Source organism: Oryctolagus cuniculus, chromosome 8, assembly GCF_051225735.1.
Source record: "Oryctolagus cuniculus isolate XC-2025 breed Fujian yellow rabbit chromosome 8, ASM5122573v1, whole genome shotgun sequence".
NCBI lineage: Eukaryota > Metazoa > Chordata > Mammalia > Lagomorpha > Leporidae > Oryctolagus > Oryctolagus cuniculus.
Window position 1 is genome coordinate 20,542,334 of NC_142874.1, and position 20,172 is coordinate 20,562,505.

At 47.9% G+C, this 20,172-nt stretch overlaps 1 protein-coding gene and 1 pseudogene across 6 annotated transcripts in view; one reads left to right on the forward strand and one right to left on the reverse strand.

The window, feature by feature from the left end:
- The window catches only part of LOC149124884 (carboxypeptidase E-like), a 237,425-nt gene extending 218,434 nt beyond the window's left edge, over positions 1-18,991 (forward strand). For 4 of the 6 annotated variants that reach the window (XM_089302002.1, XM_089302000.1, XM_089302003.1 and 1 more), the window contains exons 4-8: positions 3,356-3,473; positions 5,279-5,461; positions 7,269-7,408; positions 14,902-15,001; positions 18,222-18,991. In XM_089302002.1, coding sequence (XP_089158128.1) covers positions 3,356-3,473; positions 5,279-5,461; positions 7,269-7,408; positions 14,902-15,001; positions 18,222-18,226 — 546 coding nt within the window. In that variant the 3' untranslated portion in view covers positions 18,227-18,991. Of the gene's footprint in view, positions 1-2,107; positions 2,349-3,355; positions 3,474-5,278; positions 5,462-7,268; positions 7,409-14,901; positions 15,002-18,221 lie in introns of those variants that run through there. The other 2 variants (XM_089302005.1, XM_089302004.1) reach the window with 2 other exon arrangements.
- On the reverse strand, positions 10,462-12,024 carry LOC149124888 (suppressor APC domain-containing protein 2 pseudogene; annotated as a pseudogene).
- Positions 18,992-20,172: the final 1,181 nt, after the last annotated feature.

Consider the following 20,172-nt stretch of genomic DNA (forward strand, 5'->3'; position numbering starts at 1 on the left):
CCACGTCTCTGCCTCTGGTTCCAGATCTTCGCCTCTTGCTCCCCGGGGTGACTTGAAGAATTCCAAGATGGCTTGGCCTGCACTCGCGGCTTCATCCTCCCTAACATTTTTCTCTACCCGGTAAGTTTCCTTAAGTTTTCTTCCAACAATATTCCTCTCATTTCTCCTGGCTACTCCCCACAGTCCGTATCCGAGTCCAAGCCTCCTCCAGGTTTCACTTTCGCTTTCAATCTCCTAGCTTCCCCGCCATAGTCCGCATCCGAGTCTATGAAAGCTTTCACTTTCGCTTTCAATCCTAACTTTTTTCCCACAGTCCATATCCGAGTTTATGCCTAGGCTTTCAATAGCTTCTTCCGACACCTAGGCTCTTTGCTAGTCTCTCTCTCCGGTATTTTCCTACTTCTTCCCGTTTCTTCCCTCCTAAGTTTGCTATCCGTCCTAGGTTTCCTATCCGAGTCACGGCACCATTATGTCGCTCCCCGTCTTCATGGGGGAACGACACTAAACCCTGCCTAGGCTTCATATCCGAGTCACGGCACCATTATGTCGCTCCCCCTCTTCGTGGAGGAACGAAACAGGACCCTGCGCTGTTCTTTCGTCTGCTCGGCCCTCCCCGGGTTTGCTGCTGGTTCTTCCCGGGTTGGCTACTATCCCTTCCACCTCCGTGGAAGGGCAGTTCCCCCTGGCCACATTCCCCACTTCCGCAGGGGAGCGGCACACCGCCGGCCGGCTCTCTCGGTGGCTGCACAGGTGTTATTCGGATAGATGTTCCCCTTAGATGTTCCTCGTGCATGCCGTCTCTCTCCTCCTTTATAGTCCTCCTCCGCCAATCCTAACTCGGCTGCCCACACGCCGAGTACGCTGCTCTCCTCCAATCAGGAGCAAGTCCTACAGTTAATTGGTTGAACTGGAGGGAGGCAGCTGTGCGGAAGCTGTTTACTTCTCTCCCAGCGCCATATTGTGGGAGAGCAGATGCATAGAATAAGTCTTAATTCCAGTAACTCAGTCTAGTCCGGTTTGCTCCCCACAGCCACCCATGTGAGAGACTCAGACTGTATTCCCAGCTCCAGGCTCCAGCTCTGGCCCAGCCCCGGCCTCAGTTGTTGTGGGCATCTGGGGAGTGAACTGGAGGATAGGAGGTTTCTCTCTCTCTGTCTCTGAAATAAATAAACAAAAAAATTTTAAAGTTTATAGAAAAGTAGAGTTAACAGATATGTTTAATTTGGTGTAAAACTTTTGAAATCATGCATAATCTTTTTATGGTATGTATTTTCTATACATTTTTAATACCACTCCTAGAGTTTCAACTTATTTTGGGAGCCAAAGTCATCTAATGATACAGTCTAATATTTGAGCTGCATTTACAGTCTTTAAATGGAAGTTTAAAGTTAATTAAGTATTTATTTTTATTTGAGAGACAGAGACAGATGCACATAGATACTCCTCCTCAAACGCCCTCAGTAGCTGGGGCCGGGCTGGCAACTTAATCTTAGTCTCCTACATGGCTGGCAGGGAGCCAAGTCCTTGAGCCCTCACCTACTGCCTCCCAGGGTGCACATTAGCAGGAAGCTAGAAATGAGAGCAGAGTCAGGACTTAAAGCCAGGCACTCTGACGTGGGATGAGGGCCACTCAAGTGATACCTTGGCCACCGCAGCAAATGCCTGCCACCAAGTGCAGGCTGTAAAGATAGGCCGCAGCTGGTTTTAGGTTACACAAGGGGCTTGATCTTAGGGGTGTCTTGGTGTCTTCTCGGTGGGCCACTTAAATGTGAGGAGTTCTCAAAAAGTTCTTTAGGTAGCAAAGTTATGAGTAATTTTAATTTTCTTGTTTGTGACTATCTGTCTCCTCTACAGTTTGTGCAGTGAGCATTTGTTAATAGTGAGGGTAAAATCCACCAACCAGACAAATAGCAAAAATAATACCCTAATCTTTTTGTAACCAACATACAATAAGTTCACGAATTTTTGGAGTATGGTATGATAATACAGCAAACACATTGTGGGGTGATCAAATCAAGATATCTACTGTTTCTCTTTCCTTAAACATTTACCATTTCTTTGTATTGAGAGCCTCTGGACTCCTTTTTCTAGTTCTTTATACAACATGCAATAAGTTGTTGTAAGCTATAGTCACCCTGCCATGTTGTAGAACATTACAACTTATTCTTCCAGTTAGCCATGTTTTGCTACCCCTTAACAATATCCTAAATCACCCTTTTCCACAGTTCTGAGTAGCACATGTGAAGAATAGGAGAGTTTTCTGCAGTGAAGCTGACATACTAAGAGTAATGTGTGTCTTCTGGCTCCTGCTTTGGATTGGAATCCTCACCTGTGTGGACTTGTGCATGGTATTTCACACCCCCAGCATCAGATTCTCCCCTGGGAAGTGGAGCTCCCTGTCTTTGTATATCCAGTGAGGTGTTATGAAGTGCAATAAAATAGCATATATGAGAGCTGTTCATAAGCCAAACTGGGATACACGAATACATGATCTCACTCTGACCACCAACCCATATGGATGCCTTTAGAATTGCTGTCCCAAAGAACAGTACAGATCACATCTCCAGGGACAGCTTTTTTCTTTTTACCACAGAAATACTTGGAGTTTTAGAATCTCCCCCACTGCTATTAAAAGCTCATCATATAAAAGTATCAAGCTTTTGGCTCCAGATTAATTTTTTGGTATAAATTTTTCTCCTTTGTTTTGCTTCCAAGATATGAGGGGATGTTAATCATTCAAAAAACTCAACATGAATTCCTGAAATGTGTGCTTTTGTTTGTAAATTTAAGATGATCATTCCAAAGTAAACTGAGATTTTATAGTTACCTCTAAAATAGACCCAGACTAATATTCTTTTATAGGGACAGTGTTTGAAGTAGTAGAAGAAAACTGGAAAAATAGTAAGCCAAAGTTGGAAATAAAAATCTACCACGTGTTTGAAGAACCTTAGATGAGGAACTCTGCTCTGCAGGCCAACTGTTATCTTCTCTCCTTATCTTATTCTTAACTATTAAGAGCCAAGATGCATGAGCTATGACAGATCAGCTAAAGCTGTCCCGACATTTGTAAGTGATTTGCAGGTTTTTTTTCAATTTACCAAAGAGAGAAAAACGGACAGAACTTGTAAAGAAATTTAAGTGCTATTGAAATATTTTTTATTACACATCTGAGAAAGATAGATATGGGGGCTGCTGCTCTTACAGGAAACTTTTTTCCAATGAAAACAACCGCAAAGTGGTTGAAATAGGACCAGGTTCCAGTTTTTTTTCTTGACCTTTCCTATGTCTTTGCTGTCATGAGAGCGTACCAATGACTCCAATTCATAGTCCTTTTCCTCTCCAATCTTTCATATAGCTTGCTCCTGAGACCAAGGCTGTCATTCACTGGATTATGGACATTCCTTTTGTGCTCTCTGCCAATCTCCATGGAGGAGACCTTGTGGCTAATTATCCCTACAATGAGACCAGGAGTGGTAGGTATTCTTGCTTGTCCAACTGGTTCATGGTTTGCAATGACTATGCTCAGTGAGGGTATATAGGATGACTTGTGTGATACTCTTTTAGATAACCAGTCGTTAAGTGATAGACATACGTATTGTTTAACAGGAACATCCCCTAATAATTTCATTTAGCAGTGGCACATCTGTTGGACATAAAAAGACTGTAATGTTTTTTCAAAGCTTAGGTGAATAGAAACAGGATTTTTTTCAAAGGTGTATTTGTTTAACTTGAGAGGGAGAGGAAGAAGGAGAGGAGAGGCAAAGTGGCGGAGGGGAAGAGTGAGTGAGTGAGAGAGAACCTTCCTGTTCACTGGATCAGTTCCAAATGCTTGCAACAGGCGGGACTGAGTGAGTGGCTGGGGCAGAGCCAGGAGCCAGGTGTGCAAGTTCAGTCTCCCACGTGGGTAGCAGGAACCCAATAACTTGAGAGATCAGTGCAGCACTGCTGCCTCCAGTGTCTGCATTGGCAGGAAGCTGGAGCCAGAGCCAGAGTTGAACTCGGGCATTCTGATGGGGCGGCCTGTGTTCCAATGGCTAGGCTAGATTCCTGCCCCCCGCCCCCAAACATGATGCCGATAGAATACTTCTGAAAAGAAAAGAAGACAGAAGTCACAAAGTTGGGTCACTCCTGGTCACTGGTAAAAGGGAGCGATTACAGAAATTACATAGGCTTGTGCGCCAAGGACTTCCATACAGAGACAGCCTCCTGGTGCCTGGGCAGGGCGCCGTGACTCTGTGTATCTTGGTGTGCGCTTTTTCTGGGGATGCCAGGAAGGGGAACTGTTGCTTGGTCTCCTCCATGAGTTTCAGTTGCACCTCAGGTAGCGCAAGCTTTAGCTAGTTATTTCAGCTTATTTTTTCTTGCTCCAGGAAGTTTCCCGCATCGTATCCATTCCTGGGGACCTTGAAAGAGTTAGCGCTTTGTAAACATGCTATGATGCTTTTAGATATCGGGAAGCTTTGGGAGTTGAAGAAAGGTTAGCGAAACAAAATTGTTAAATAAACTTAGAAATTTTGTGGCTTGTCAGGAGCTGGGAAATTTGTAGGCTAGGAATACAAGAGGAGCTCCAAAAACCTCAAAAAACTCCAAAACGTGCAATTGAAAGATAAGTTTATAGGAAGTTTGGAATCCATGCATAGTTTTCACATAATACAGTTTTCTGTGAACCTTTTGAAGTCCCCTCATATTTTATAGTACATAAGTAAGAATTCAAAGCATAAAATTAATATGATGTATTTCTTCAATGTACATAGGAGATTTAAAACGAAATCTAAAGTAGAATACTGAATAGCTTGTGTGAGAGTGGTTCATAGAGTCAGTGAGGTTTGTGCAGGTGCATTTTTAAATAACATTTAATCAGCAGGATTGTCTCTGTTATCCTTACCTGAGTAAGAGTTCATGGCAAATGCATATTATGGGAAAACTATGGTTGCAAAATTTTTTTGCACCACAGTAACCTTATTCTTTAATTCCATTTTTCATGAACTTTTTGAAGTCCTGTTTTATGGCCTTATCAGATTTTCTTGTGAAGTTCCAGTTAGTAAGTGGCATATGCATTCTATCCAACTTCTCCATGGCAGTGCTAGGAGTGGAAGTTACAGAACCTAAGCACAATGGGTAATAGTTTAGTACTTAACCCTTCACCCCATTTCCCCTAGTGACATAGCTGGAAAAAAAAAGTACCAGTAAAAACTCAACACGGAATTGCTCCTTGGAAAAACAAGCAGGGTATTTTGATCAGTGTCGAGTCCCTTCATCTTGAGAATTATTTTTTCAGGAAGTGCTCATGAATACAGCTCCTGCCCAGATGATGCCATTTTCCAAAGCGTGGCTCAGGTGTACTCCTCTTTCAACTCAGTCATGTCTGACCCCAACCGGCCACCCTGTCGCAAGAATGATGATGACAGCAGCTTTGTAGAAGGCACAACCAACGGTGGTGCCTGGTATAGTGTGCCTGGCGGTGAGTTTCCATTCTGATCTTTGTTTATGTGGTGGTTGCTTATTGACAGTTACCACTGAGAGTCAGCCATTCATCCTCCTCCATTGTTATAGAGTACATTGAATTTACAGTTCTACCAATAAATATCCTGTCTATTTTGTGCAAATTTTTTGGTAACTAAGGCATACTTTTTCATGATACCTGTTTTCCATGAATTTTTTTCTCATTTGAGAGACTGAGAGAGATACAGACAACAAAGCTCCCATCTGCTGGTTTATTCCCCCAAAGCCTGCAATGGCCAGGGTTGGGTGGTTGCTGAAGCCAGGAGCCAGGAACTCAATTCATATCGTCCATGTGGGTGGCAGGGACCCAACTACTTGAGCCATCACCTACTGCCTCGTAGGGTGCATATTAGCAGGAAGCTGTAACGAGAAGCAGTGCCAGGATTTGAATCCAGAAACTCCAATATGGGATGCGGTTGTCCAAATGAGCAGCTTAACTGCCAGGCTAAATGCCCACTCCCCCATGAACATTTTGCAGACCCCTCCTATGTAGCATCGAGCCTCCCACTCCATCAGGGATGTACTGTGATATTGGGGATTCAGGAAAGGGATAATATGTCAATCGTCGCACACGACTCTCCAAGGTCTTCCCTGATAGAAAGGTGAGCTTAGTGTTCATGTGTCCAATAGGAGAAGACATCAAAAAGTTCATGGAGGGGCTGGCGCTGTGGCTCACTTGGTTAATCCTCTGCCTGCGATGCCGGCATCCCATACGGGTGCTGAGTTCTAGTCCCGGTTGCTCCTCTTCCAGTCCAGCTCTCTGCTGTGGCCCAGGAAAGCAGTGGAGGATGGTCCAAGTGCTTGGGCCCTGCACCCGCATGGGAGACCAGGAGAAAGCACCTGGCTCCCGGCTTCAGATCGGTGCAGCGCCGGCCATAGCGGCCATTTGGGGGGTGAACCAATGGAAGGAAGATCTTTCTCTCTGTCTCTATCTCTCATTGTTGATAACTCTGTCAAATAAATAAAAAATAATAAAAATAAAAATAAGAAGTTCATGGAAAACACAATACTAATTTGAAAATTCTATCCATGAACTTTTCTTTTTAGATAGAGATGATTTATTAATTATTTATTTGAAAGGGAGAAAGAGGCAGAGAGAGAGAGAGGGAGGAAAGGCGGGAGAGGTGGGGGGAGGGGAGAGAAAGAATACGAATTTCCCATCTACTGGTTCACTCCTCAAAAGCCAGCAACAGCTGGTGCTGGGCCAGTCCAAACTGCAAACTCAATCCAGGTCCTGCATGCAGGTGGCAGGAACTCAAGCACTTGAGGCATCACCTGCTGCCTCCTAGGGTGTACATTACTAGGAAGCTGTAATGAGAAGTGGAAGAAGGACTCAAACTCAGGCAGTCCAGAATGCGATGTGAGCAAACCAAGCGCCATCTTTATAGCTGCACCAAGTGCCCACCCCTCCGTGAACTTTTTAAGGTTCCATTGTACCTTAGTAGGAATTGAATCTTTTACCTTGTTGTCTTTCTTGAAGCCCATTTCAGAAGCAGGGAATGTGGGTAACACCTGCCTTAGCACCCTGCCTCAGCAATGCATTAAGCTAAATGATCGCTTAAGAACCTAGGAGAGATGGTGCTTTAAGGGTAGTGACTGTCTTTTCTAAGTGTGTTTTTCAATACTGATGGTAGGAAGTTTCCTACAAACTTCCGCAAATGCACCAGTTGGTGTATCTTTTGCTTGGCCCTCAAGGTGGCAGAGTGGCCTGTGTAGAGTTTTAATCACCATGAGAGTATTTGATTTTCCATTTGGTGCTTTGGCAGGGATGCAGGACTTCAATTACCTCAGCAGCAACTGTTTCGAGATCACGGTGGAGCTCAGCTGTGAGAAGTTCCCACCCGAGGAGACCCTGAAGAGCTACTGGAAGGATAATAAGAACTCCCTCATCAGCTACCTTGAGCAGGTAAATGCAGTCCCCAGCATGCAATGGGAGATTCAGGAGCATTTACACTGGTGTACAACAGTCTCCCAAGAGGTGTTCAGTCCGAGGCATCCATCTGCCCCAGAATGAGGCTGTCTTATTTGGAAGACAGGTGCTGGCCATGGGTTAATTAGGCTTTCACTTGTCATAGCTTTTGTGCTTCATGACTATTCACTGAGAATGTCTACACAGGAGAGTTGTGGAGAAGTGAGGTAGAACCTTGTTTTCATCTGTATTATTCGAAACGAGCAATCCCGGACTCTCACCTTCCCTGAGCCCCTTCGGTGTGTGGCATCCCAGGAGGCCAGGGGCTGAGTAGGGAAAGTGAGGCCCACAGAGTGCACTTAACTCTTGAGCTCATGCAAGTGTAGCAGCAAGACTGCGGGTGAGTTTGTTCTTGACCGTATGTCCTGCATCCCTTGCTTGTCTCAGCCTAGCTCAGCTGCGTCATGGGTAATCACGATCATGGCAGCTTACACTGGCTGGGCACTTACTGTTTCCCAGTCATTATCCTAAATGACTGGCATGTAACAATAGTGGCACTTTGTCCTCATGACAACCCTATGAGGGAAGTTACATCAGTACTACCACTACCACCACCTCCACCACCACTACCACCACCACCATCACCTTCCTCAGTGTGTGAATTAAAGATGAAGAATCAGCTACACAGGGAGGTTACACAGGGAGGTCCTTCAGTCGGAATTTGAATCCAGAATCACTGTGCTCTATGCCTCTTATGACATAACTGGGACAGTCACCAGAGAGTCACTGATGCAGCCCTTCTGGTGAGATCCATGTAGAATCGCAGAGGTTCTCATCCTCTGCCAGCACTTCACTGCTTAAGACCGGGACAGCCCCTCGCTGCCTCACTCCCTGTATAGGATGTGACATTGGTATTGGGCAGGGGCAGTGGAAGGACGTAGACGCCATTCCTTGCCTGAGTGCCTAGACAGTATTTGAATTCCGTTCTGAATGTGGTCATTTACACCCAAAGTCCAGTAGAGTGATGTCAACATCCATGACAGCAGAAACACACATTTATTAAGCTAATCTGATATGAACAAAGGCTGTTAATATTTAGTCACTTACATATACACATGTGTTTGTATAAACATATATATATAACCAATTCATTTTTCAAAAATCAAAGTCAGCTTAGCAACTCTTCTACACGTGTCAAACATCCGTACAGCCCTACTAACAAGGACTATCATGGACTAGAGCCACTGGAATGGACCCGATTACAGAATGCCCATTCCACAGGATTTTTTTTAAAGCTTTTATTTATTTATTTGAGAGGTGGAGTTACAGACAGTGAGAGGGAGAAACAGAGGGAGAGGTCTTCCATCCATTGGTTCACTCTACAAATGGCCGCAATGACTGGAGCTTTGCTGATCCGAAGCCAGGAGCCAGCTGCTTCTTCCTGGTCTCCCACATGGGTGCAGGGGCCCAAGGACTTGGACCATCTTCTGCTGCTTTCCCAGGCCACAGCAGAGAGCTGGATTGGAAGAGGAGCAGCCGGGACTCGAACCGGCGCCCAAATGGGTTGCCAGCGCTGCAGGTAGAGGATTAACCTACTATGCCATGGCGCTGGCCCCATTCCACAGGATTTTTTCAGTCAGGGGATTCCTGTTGCAAATTAGCATAAAAATATGTTTGAACCACAAAAGCTAAGGATAAGTAGCCATGTTCCAAACCCAAGATCAGGTTTGGTGGGAACCCTATAGGTCTTCTTTGAAGACAGCTGTGTTTAGATGGATTTTCTTTTTCTTTTTTTTTTTTTTTTCACATTGAAGTCTCTTTATTCCTTTAAGTGTATAGAATGGGGTTACTATCCATCCTGTGTCCGCACCCACAAAGCCTCCCACTGCCCTTGGCCAGGCGGTTCCTCCGGGCTCTGAGCTCCGCTGCCTGCCTTGGAGCGGGGCCTGCACAGAGCTGGGGGCGGGGGCTCAGGTCCCTCTAAAGCAGGGTGGTCCGCCCAGCCCTGCCCGTCCAACCACAGCAGGGAGTCTCAGCCGGCAACTTTGTTACAACACCCAGGCGCCTGGGCAGGGGGAGGGCACCCCACACACAGCCCGGACTCTCCCCAGCAGGGCGGGGCCTGTGTGCTTCTCCCCTGGGGACCAGGTTTCGGCCCGCAGCTCTGTGTGGGAGGGGCAGCCGGGGGTGCCTGCCCAGGTGGGCGGAGGCGAGCAGCACACGCACAGCCCCCAGCCGTGGCCTGACCTGTCAGGGCCGGGGTCTGCCCTGAGTGGGGCACAGGTCTTTGAGAAGGGGGGGCACCGGGTCACAAGGCAGAGGCCGATCTGGGGGCGCTCGTGGGGCTGGGGTCCTGGGGGCCCCGGCCGCAGGCACTGTGTAGGGACACCTTGCCCTTGGCCTTGGTGTGATTTGGGTCTGACCCTGGGCACCCGGCAGCTGAGCGGGAAGCCAGGTCTGTGGGGCCACCATGGGCAGGAGGGAGCCGGCGCCACACCTGCCAGGGCCTAGCCTCCGAGGCGGGGGGTTCCAGGGGTGGTCCCCACACCACGGAGCTCTGGGGTGACCTTGACTGGCCATGGGCAGTGGGACAGGAGTGACGGTGGCGGGGGGCCCTGCCCAGCTGCTTCCTGTCCTCTCTCTGTGCACAGCCGGGTGGGGGGACTCTGCCCAGGACCCTCCAGTGGTGGGGTCCTTCGGTGGTGACCACAGGTAGCCGGCGGCAGCGTCCTGCCCAGGGGGGACGAAAAGTGGAGCTGATTCCTTCTCCACCTCTGCCAGGCAGGGACCCAGACCCCACCCCTGAGCCCCTCCTAGCTCTCCATCTGCTCCCATCAGCGCCTTCCCTTGAGGGAAGTAGCCCTGGACCCAAAGGGACACGGCGGGCTCTCCGGCTCTCGGAGGCCACTCCACCCTGGCTGCCACAAGGGGGCGCCAGGGGCACGAGCAGCGCTCACGCCGCGCCCTCTGCTGGCCACTGTCCGAAGTGCAGCCGGAGTGACCAGGGCCTTTCTCTGCGGATGCAGCAGCCCAGGGTCAGGGGAGGGAGAGCACCGGTCCTCGTAAACGTGGGGGCAGGGCTGCCTGGTAGCCGGTACTGCGAGGGGACCGCACTGTCCACCGACCGGGCATGGCAGCCCCACCCAAGCCAGCTCCAAGTCCGCGTCCTGGCCTGGCCGCTAGATGAAGGTGGAGTCCAGAGGCCCCGCGTCCTGCTGGCTGAGCGCGCGGGCCTCAAACAGCTGCTTGATGAGCACGGACTTCTCCTGCTCCAACTGCGTGATGCGCTCGCTCTTGTCGGTCACCTCCTGCGTGAGCAGCCGGTTCTGCTCCTTCAGCATGAGAATGGTCTGTTGCTGCCGGCCAGGGGCCGGGGGCGAGGTGGACGCCAGGGCTGGGCACTGCGGCCCCAGGGAGGACGTGGGCGGAGCCCTGCCCGCACAGGCCGCGGCCAGCAGCTCCCCCAGGCACCGGGCCACCTCCTGCACCTTGGGCAGCAGCTGCCCCAGGGGGCGGGGCCCCCCTGCAGCCCCAAAGTCCAGGCTGCAGTCCACGCCGTTGGTGATGGTGTGCCTCCGACGCTCCCCTCGGGCACGGGGTCCCCGCCGGCTGTCCCCTGTGCCCGCCTGGGGGGCCCTGCAGGCCGCTGCACCGGCGTCTGCGCTCCTGCTCCGCTCCAGCGCCGCGCCCTGGGGCCGCTCCGGCTCCGCGGGGCAGGGCGCCGCCTCCGCCGGGCCGCACGGCCGCTCGGGGCTCCGCGGGCCCTGGGGCAGGGGCCTCCTCTCCAGCACGGTGCGCGGCTCGTCGGCCGGAGCGAAAGCCAGACGCTGCGGCGGCGGCGGCGGCGGCGGCCGGGCCGGGGCGCGCGCGGGGCCCCGCGGGCCGCCGTCAGCGCTCAGCAGCGAGGCGCGCAGGCCGGCCACGAAGCGCTCGAAGGTCAGGTAGCCGCTGGCCGGGGCCACCTGGCGCAGGCCCTCGAGGACGCCTCGGGGCAGCTCGCGCGCGTCGGCGCCCTGCCAGCGGGACTCGATCTCCCGCAGATGCACGCAGCCGCGCCGCCGGTCGTCCAGGATGTCGAAGAGCGTGCGCAGGCTCTGCAGGAAGGCGCGCGGCAGCCCCTCGGTGCTCGGCCCGGGCGCGGGCGCGGGCGCGGGTGCCGGCGCGGCGGGAGGCTCGCGGCCCCGCTCGGCCGTCGCGGCCCCGGCCATGGGCGCGGGCTCCTTCCCCGCGCGCGCTGCCCGACCGACGGCGGGGCCGGCCCGGCGCGCGCGGCCTAGATGGATTTTCTAAGATCAAGTTTAACTGAGGCCAGCGCCACAGCTCACTAGGCTAATCCTCTGCCTGCGGCGCCGGCACACCAGGTTCTAGTCCCAGTCGGGGCACCGGATTCTGTCCCGGTTGCTCCTGTTCCAGTCCAGCTCTCTGCTATGGCCTGGGAAGGCAGTGGAGGATGGCCCAAGTGCTTGGGCCCTGCACCCGCATGGGAGACCAGGAGGAAGCACCTGGTTCCTGGCTTCGGATCCGTGCAGTGCACCAGCCATAGTGGCCATTTGGGGGGTGAACCAACGGAAGGAAGGAAGGAAGACCTTTCTCTGTCTCTCTCTCACTCTAACTCTGCCTGTCAAAAAAAAAAAAAAAAAAAAAGAAAGAAAGAAAAGAAATCAGCTGAAAAGAGGGATGAAGTTATGTACTCTTTTGGAAGTCACTTGGACAGAGGTTTGCTCTGTGATGCACATGACCTGCCCTGACACGGTGCTGGTGTTAGGGGTGCGAGCTGTGTAGCAGCAGATACAGTGGTCTTTTGTAATGAACAGGCTCATACAGCTGACACCATAAACACTACGTTTAGGGAATCCGAAGCTGATGAAAGATCAGGGAAGACTGCCAGGAGCTCTGCCTTGATGTGTTCTTGACAGTGGTGGTGACTACTGATTGAACACCTGGGCCTAAAATCTAGGCCGGGACCAGTTTGCACTTCATGGAAAGTAGGTGATTAGTGGCGCTAACTCTGGTTGGTTGGGAAGGAATCTCCTGCAGGGTTTTAAAGGAATGTTTGCAAGAATTGAGACCTGTGAAGCTAATTAGGTAAATGGTGTGCTGAGAAGTAGTGTCTCCCACTCAACAGCTTTGGAAAGGTCTATTACGAAGATTCTCAGGGGATCTTGCAGGACTGGTTCATGGGTACCTGTATCAGAATCATCTGAGTCCTTAAAAATGAATTTCTTGTCTCATGTGGAGTCACACTCTTTCAAAAACTCTTTTTTTTAATGTTTATTTATTTGAAAGGCGGAATTAGAGAGAGAGAGAAAGAGCGAGAGAGCGAGAGAGCGAGAGAGAGAGAGAGAGAGAGAGACGCAGATACTCTATTCACTGGTTTACTCCCCAAATGTCTGCAACAGCTGGAGCTGGGCCAATCCAAAGCCAGGAGCTTCGTCCAGGTCTCCCATATGGGTGGCAGGGACCCTGGGGCTTGGGCCATCTTCCACTGCTTTCCCAGGTGCATGAGCAGGGAGCTGGATTGGAAGTGGAGCAGCCAGGACTCAAACCAGGACCCATATGGGATACTGGCACCACAGGCTGTGGCTTTACCTGCTATGCCACAGCACTGGCCCCTCAAAAACTCTTTGGGTGATACCTAAGTACATAAGAGGTTAAAAGCTACTGATACAAATAGTCCCAGCAACAATGGAGAATCTCTTGGATGCCTTTTAAACTGTGGTTGAAATGGAAACGCCCTAGAATCTGGGTAGAGATGATTAGAGGGGCAGGGGTCATGAACAGCCTCTCCAAGTTGTGAGTGAAACTTGAACTTCTGTGATTTCCTTTGCAAAAGCCATGCAGTGATAGTGTTTTCCAACCTGAATTCATGTGGGGTTCTGACAGCCCATAACCCTTCTGTTGGTATTTATTACTGCAGTGGAATCATTTAAACAGAAAAGTTGGCATATCAGAAAAAAGAATAAAGAAAAAATAAAATTGAAAGGATAAAAGAGAGAAAAATGCTGCCCACAATTGGCATAGTAGAGGGAGATGCTTTCAAAAAATATTTATTCATTTATTTGAAAGGAAGAGCATTGGAGAGAGTGATAGCGAGAGAGCGAGAGGGAGAGAAGGAGAGAGAGAGAGCGAGAGCGAGAGGAATGGCTGCAGCTGCCAGGCCTGGGCAAGGCTGAAGCTGGGAGCCTGAACTCCCTATGACTGGCAGAGGCCCAGGCACTTGGGCCACCCTGTGCTGCCTTTCCAGAGCACTAACAGGCAGCCAGGTCTGAACAGAACAGCGTGGACCTAGAAGAGCACTCCAACACGGGATGCCGGTGCCACAGGCAGCAACTTAGCCAGCGGCCCCTGATACTTACCTACTTACCAGGGTGTTGATTTGTACACTGTAGTAAGTCCTGTGACTTTACAAATATGAAAAACTTTATTTATTTATTCTAATCCAGAAAGTACTTCCAGGTCTTTAAGGTCTTTCTTTGACTCAGAACAAGATACAAATTTTCAGGAAGCTACTTGTCATTTCCTTTTGGTCATGCTTTGATTTTTTTTTTGCAACTTTTATTTAATAAATATAAGTTTCCAAAGTACAACTTTTGGATTATAGCAGCTTCCCTCCATAACCTCCCTCCCACCTGCAACCATCCCATCTCCCACTGCCTCTCCCATCCCATTCTTCATCATGATTCATTTTCTTCTTCTTCTTCTTCTTCTTTTTTTTTTTTGACAGGCAGAGTGGACAGTGAGAGAGAGAGAGACAGAGAGAAAGGTCTTCCTTTTTCCTTTGGATCACCCCCAAAATGGCCACTACAGCCGTTGCGCTGCGCTGATCCGAAGCCAGGAGCCAGGTGCTTCCTCCTGGTCTCCCATGCGGGTGCAGGGCCCAAGCACTTGAGCCATCCTCCACTGCCTTCCCGGGCCACAGCAGAGAGCTGGCCTGGAAGAGGAGCAACCAGGACAGAATCTGGTGCCCCAACCGGGACTAGAACCCGGGGTGCTGGTGCTGCAGGTGGAGGATTAGCCAAGTGAGCTGTGGCACTGGCCAAGATTCACTTTCAATTATCTTTATATATAGAAGATCAACTTAGTATATACTAAGTAAAGATTTCAACAGACTGCACCCACACAGATACACAAAGTATAAAGTACCATTTGAGTAGTAGTTTTACTGTTAATTCGCATAGTACAACCCATTAAGGACAGAGATCCTCCATGGGGATTAGGTGCACAGTGACTCCTGTTGTTGATTTAACAATTGACACTCTTATTTATGACATCAATCTTCATCTGAGTCCCTTGTAACTGACTAGTGAGATGGCATTGGTACATGCCACCTTGATGGGATTGCATTGGAATCCCCTGGCATGTTTCTCATGCTTTGATTCTTTAACACTCAGGATCGACAGTATTTCGCTAGAAAATAAGGAATGCTTGGCATGGAACATTTGGAAGGCCACTTATTACAGGAATGTTTTGTTTGTTCTTGACTTTGATAGATACACCGAGGAGTTAAAGGATTTGTCCAAGATCTTCAAGGTAACCCGATTGCCAATGCAACCATCTCCGTGGAAGGAATAGATCACGATGTTACATCTGGTGAGTGCCTGCTCTGACCTGGAGCCCAAGGTACAAAAAAGCCTAATTCTCATTATTGTAATTACAATCTTACACTCCTGGCCTCCTTGTCTCTTTCCACTGTCTCTCCCTTACTTTTGACCTAGGCCCATTGCATTTGTGGGAGCAGGTCAGGCACAGTGAAACGCAGGGTGGCTGCTGTGCCTGGAAGTCGGGGTGCAGCAGGTGGTGCCCTTTCTTCAGCTGTGTCTCCCCAGAGCTGCCCAGGAAAGCAAGGGGAAACAAAGCTGGCGGGAGTTAGCATACTAGTGCCTTTCCTAGTCTCTGCAATGAGCTGTGAAGGGAACTAGAAGGGTAGGGTAGAAGGTAACTGCTGGCGTAGAGTGTGTCTGGAATTTGCGTTCATTTTTTCACTTACTCCGTATCATAAATGCAGAGTTATTCAAGGTGAAACTGGAGGCTGTAGGATTCAAGTGGGATGTTATTTATTTCTTGGTTTAAAGCCCCACTTCCAGTTTCCCAGTTTGGGAAAAATGTTCTATTTTCCTGGCACTTCTCTGCACTCCTGCTATTAAACTCCTGTCAAGTTCATTTTAGGTTAACTGTCATCTGCTGGGATCATTGCGACATTTTTTTAAGTCATAAGGTTTTTATAATTTTTCTAGGTCTTACGCGTAATTAACCTTAATTTCCCAAACTGGTGTATATATCACTATTTCTTAATCTTCACATTCACTGCTTGGATTTGTTTTTTAAATCTATAACATCTGTCCTCTTAAATGCCATTTACTCACACGCCCGGCAGTATTTATCAACACCCCACTGAGGGCAGCATGCCTCCAGAATCTGGGCCAAGATATGGTCCTCTTACCTCTTAGCAGGGGTAGAACTCCGGCTTGGGGCCCTCTGGCTCCAGGACACCTCTTCTATCTGTGAACCATTGGCTGCCATACAAATATTACTTTCTCTTCACTCCATCATATGAAAAGTTTAGGAAACTCTGACGTAGGGAATCAAAGGGAATGAAATCTGAGGACTAGACTCTTGGATACTCCCGGTTTTCCTGGTTTTGTGTTTTTTTGTTTGTTTGTTTTGTTTTTTTTTAGATTGATTTATTTATTTGACAGAGTTACCCAGAGAGAGGAGAGAGAGAGGTCTTCCATCCGATGGTTCACTCCCCAATTGATTGGCCACAATGGCCGGAGCAGCGCCCATCCGAAGTCAGGAGCATGGAGCTTCTCCCAGGTCTCCCATGTGGGTGCAGGGGCCCAAGGACTTAGGCCATCTTCTACTGCTTTCCCAGGCCATAGTAGAGAGCAGGATTGGAAGTGGAGCAGCCGGGTCTCCAACCGGCACCCATATGGGGTGCTGGAGCTTTAGGCCAGGGTGTTAACCTGCTGTGCCACAGTGCCGGCCCCTCCAGCTTTTCAAAGTCAAGGTGATGAGGAAGAAAGAACAAACAATGGCCTCCAAAGCAGAAGGAAAACAATATGCATTGTCCTGGAAGCCTGGGGGTGTTTCATGAAGGAGGGAGTGATAAGGAATGCCAGCAAGAGCAGCCTTGTGAATGCATCGCTGGAGTTAGCCACGTCATTAGGGGCACAAGTACCATGCATTTTATTCCAGGTTCTTGCTTGCCTAGAGATAGGAATTCAAAGCAGAGACATAAACACGGTACACATGTGAGAGATTTATTTAAGGGAGAGGGTGAATATACATTCATGCCAGAGTGTGGGGGACCCTACATGGAGAAATGCCCATCAGGAGTGGGCCAGAGGGTTGCCTATGAGGAGAGACGGGAAGGAGGCCAGAGGGCAACCCATGAACATGGCCAAGGGCAAAAGAAGGGTGTCTCCACATGTATCTGTTTTACGGGGAAGTGCCCTAATAGAATATACAAGTGAGGTGGAGTTTGGTGTGTATGAGGCTTCCTAGGAGTTCCATACCTCCTCCACCTGGAGCTTAACTTCCATGTGCCCATTATGGCATCTCCTCCTTCCTGGTCTCAGATGAGACACTGGAGCTTCATGGGAAAGTGAGCATACTGGATTGACAGGTAAGGGAGAGGAGTTACAATGCCTATGTGGAAATATTCTGGCTCAACTCTTCCTGACACCCTGCCCAGTTGCCCTATACCGGTGTGGATAGCTGTGACAAGATCTGTTTCCTGTGGAGTGCATAAGCAGAACCTGATTGGAGAAGTCCAGGAGAGAGTAGGAGGAGAATCATCAGTAACAGAGAACGCGGACAGATCTTTCCAGAACTTTGGTTATCAACAAGATACAGGAGGCACTGTCTGAAAGGGTTGGGGCTGAGTGCTGTGGATTTTGAATAGGCTCTGTGCAGGAGGCCGCCTAGACCTGACGAAGCTCCCACATAACAAGGGCAGTGGTTTGGAGATATGTGTTTTCATTCAGTTTTTCAACAAACTCAAGATTTTGGAAGGTAGAATTTGATGGCTGGGGACAACAGCACATAGAACTGTATTCTCCCATATGTCTCCATCTAGTAAGAGAAAGTCCAAGCTGGCAGGAAAAGCTCATTCAATAGATAAAGGCAGAATATTAACTCCAAGTGACACCTTTTTATGAGGGGAAGAGACTGGGGCAGGAGATTTTCTTGAACTATACCTGCCTTTGTTTTTTGTTTTTTGTTTTTTGTTTTTTTTTTTTTTTTTTTTTTTTTTTTTTTTTTTTTTGATAGGCAGAGTGGACAGTGAGAGAGAGAGACAGAGAGAAAGGTCTTCCTTTTTGCCATTGGTTTACCCTCCAATGGCCACGATGGCCAGCGCACCGCGCTGATCTGACGGCAGGAGCCAGTTGCTTCTCCTGGTCTCCCCTGTGGGTGCAGGGCCCAAGGACTTGGGCCATCCTCCACTGCACTCCCTGGCCACAGCAGAGAGCTGGCCTGGAAGAGGGGCAACCAGGACAGAATCTGGCGTCCCAACCGGGACTAGAACTTGGTGTGCCAGCGCCACAGGTGGAGGATTAGCCTAGTGAGCCACAGCACCAGCCCTAAATCTGCCTTTAAAGTGATAAGAGCAAAGCACATTTCAAACATAATGACTTTTGATTTTTCTCCCTGAGAATATCTCTTGTTTATTACAAGAGATTTTTTTGAGGATCTACTTTAATTTAGGTGACTGAGTTGAGATTGTTATTTAAGCACTGAAACTGTTCATTTTTATGTCTATTTTTAAAAGCAATTTGATAAAAATAAGTTCTTGATTTTTCTCCCTTAGGTTGATTTTGAACTGGAGTCATTTTCAGAAAGGAAAGAAGAGGAGAAGCAAGAGTTGATGGAATGGTGGAAAATGATGTCAGAAACTTAAAATTTTTAGAAAGGCTTCTAATTAGCTGCTTTTAATCTGTCTGTATAATGTAGTATGATGTAATGTGGACATTTTATTTTAGGTTTTGTGCAGTTATTTAATATTGATTTTTGATCATTTAAATATTAAGCAAAATACATAAATAGACTTTTAGGCAAAAATATAAGAACTTTATTTCACTCTCTTATAGCATTTGTTTTCCTACATCTGCAGAAAGGACTGTAGAAAAGATTTATGTCATCTAGTCATCTTAGACAAACACAGTATTCCAGGTGTTATTTACAATACAGGACTTTTTGAGTAATTTTAGCTTTTAAAAATTAGTAGACTTATTTTAATGTATCTGGTGAGCCTGTCACATAATGAATGCCATTGAAAAGATCAATGGACGTTGCTTGGAGTTGTGAACACCCTATCACAAGACTTCAGTAGCTCAACAGAAATTATTATTTGTCTATTGTGCTGACTAGCTACATAAGCATGACCTTGTTAATGCATTTTTGATGGAAAAATACATACATGTTTACCAAGAGATTTTATGAAAGGAATAGAGACCGACTTCTTGCTTGTACACATAGGGGCACTATTATATCATTCAGCCTGTTAACACTACGTAAGAATTTAGCATTTTCTTTTGGTTGTAGATTGACTCAAAATTGCATTCTGAATGAATAAAGGTTACAAAAAATCTTCCTGGTGTGTATTTTGATTCTTCATTGTTTTTGGTTTAGAGCTGAGTTCTTATAATGAAAAAAAATATATTCCCTTAATAGTGACTTCTTATTTGCTCATCTGCATTTTAAAATGTGTGGACTTCTATATGCCAAGCAAGGTGTTGGCATTGTGTATATTATTATGCTGGACAAAAGGTTCTGATTCCATGGATCTTATGGGCTAGCTGTGGATACAAACTTTAAACACACACAAAAATTAATACGTAATTAATGCATTCTGGTGAGTAAATCAATGGGAAAGAATAGAGTGTGGAGAGTAAGAATAATAGACAAAATTAAATTCCACTGGGTACGGGAGTGAGGCCTTTTATGCACATAAGCCCAGAGTTAAAATATGAGTAGATGGGAGCCTGCAGAGTGACTGAGTGTGTGTGTGCATGTGCGTGTGTGTGTGTGTATGCTGGTGGTAGTATGATTGCTCAATGTCGCAGGTACACATTTTTGTTAGGATAGTGCTAAATGTTGTAGCAGTGAATCTTCAGATACGCAAAGGATCTTCCAAAAGTTCATGGAAAATAGATAATATGATAAAATTATGCATGGATTTCCATTTTTTGTACCAAAATAAGCTTGTCTTTTAATTCTATTTTTCCATGAACTTTAAAAAAAAAAAAGACTGTTATATGTTAGCTTAGAACATAGTATATTTCTTGGTCCAGGGACCTGTACTGGGAAGAAGATAGATAAGGTGCCTTTTTACCACACAGTTGGGGACACATCCTGAATCTACCATCTTTTTTTCTTTCAGAAAAATTTTTTTAATAAATATAAATTTCAAAAATACAACCTTGGATTATAGTGGTTTTTCCCCCCATAACCTCCCTCCCATCCACAACCCATCCCATCTCCCACTGCGTCTCCCATCCCATCCTTCTTGAAGAATCTACCATCTTCTGCATGTGCCCACCAGGACTGCATCAGTGGTCATCTCTATTGCTCCCAGCGGAAGAGAGGAAAGAGTGTGGTGAAGCATGGAGGGGATGTTTCACTGGCCAGGCCTGGGAGAGGGATAGATTACTCCTGCTCATGTCACATGCCTGTGATTACATTCCTCAGCCACAATAGCTGCAAAGGAGTCTGGGAAATATAGTCCAACAGTACATATAGGTGGGGGAGGAGAATGTGGA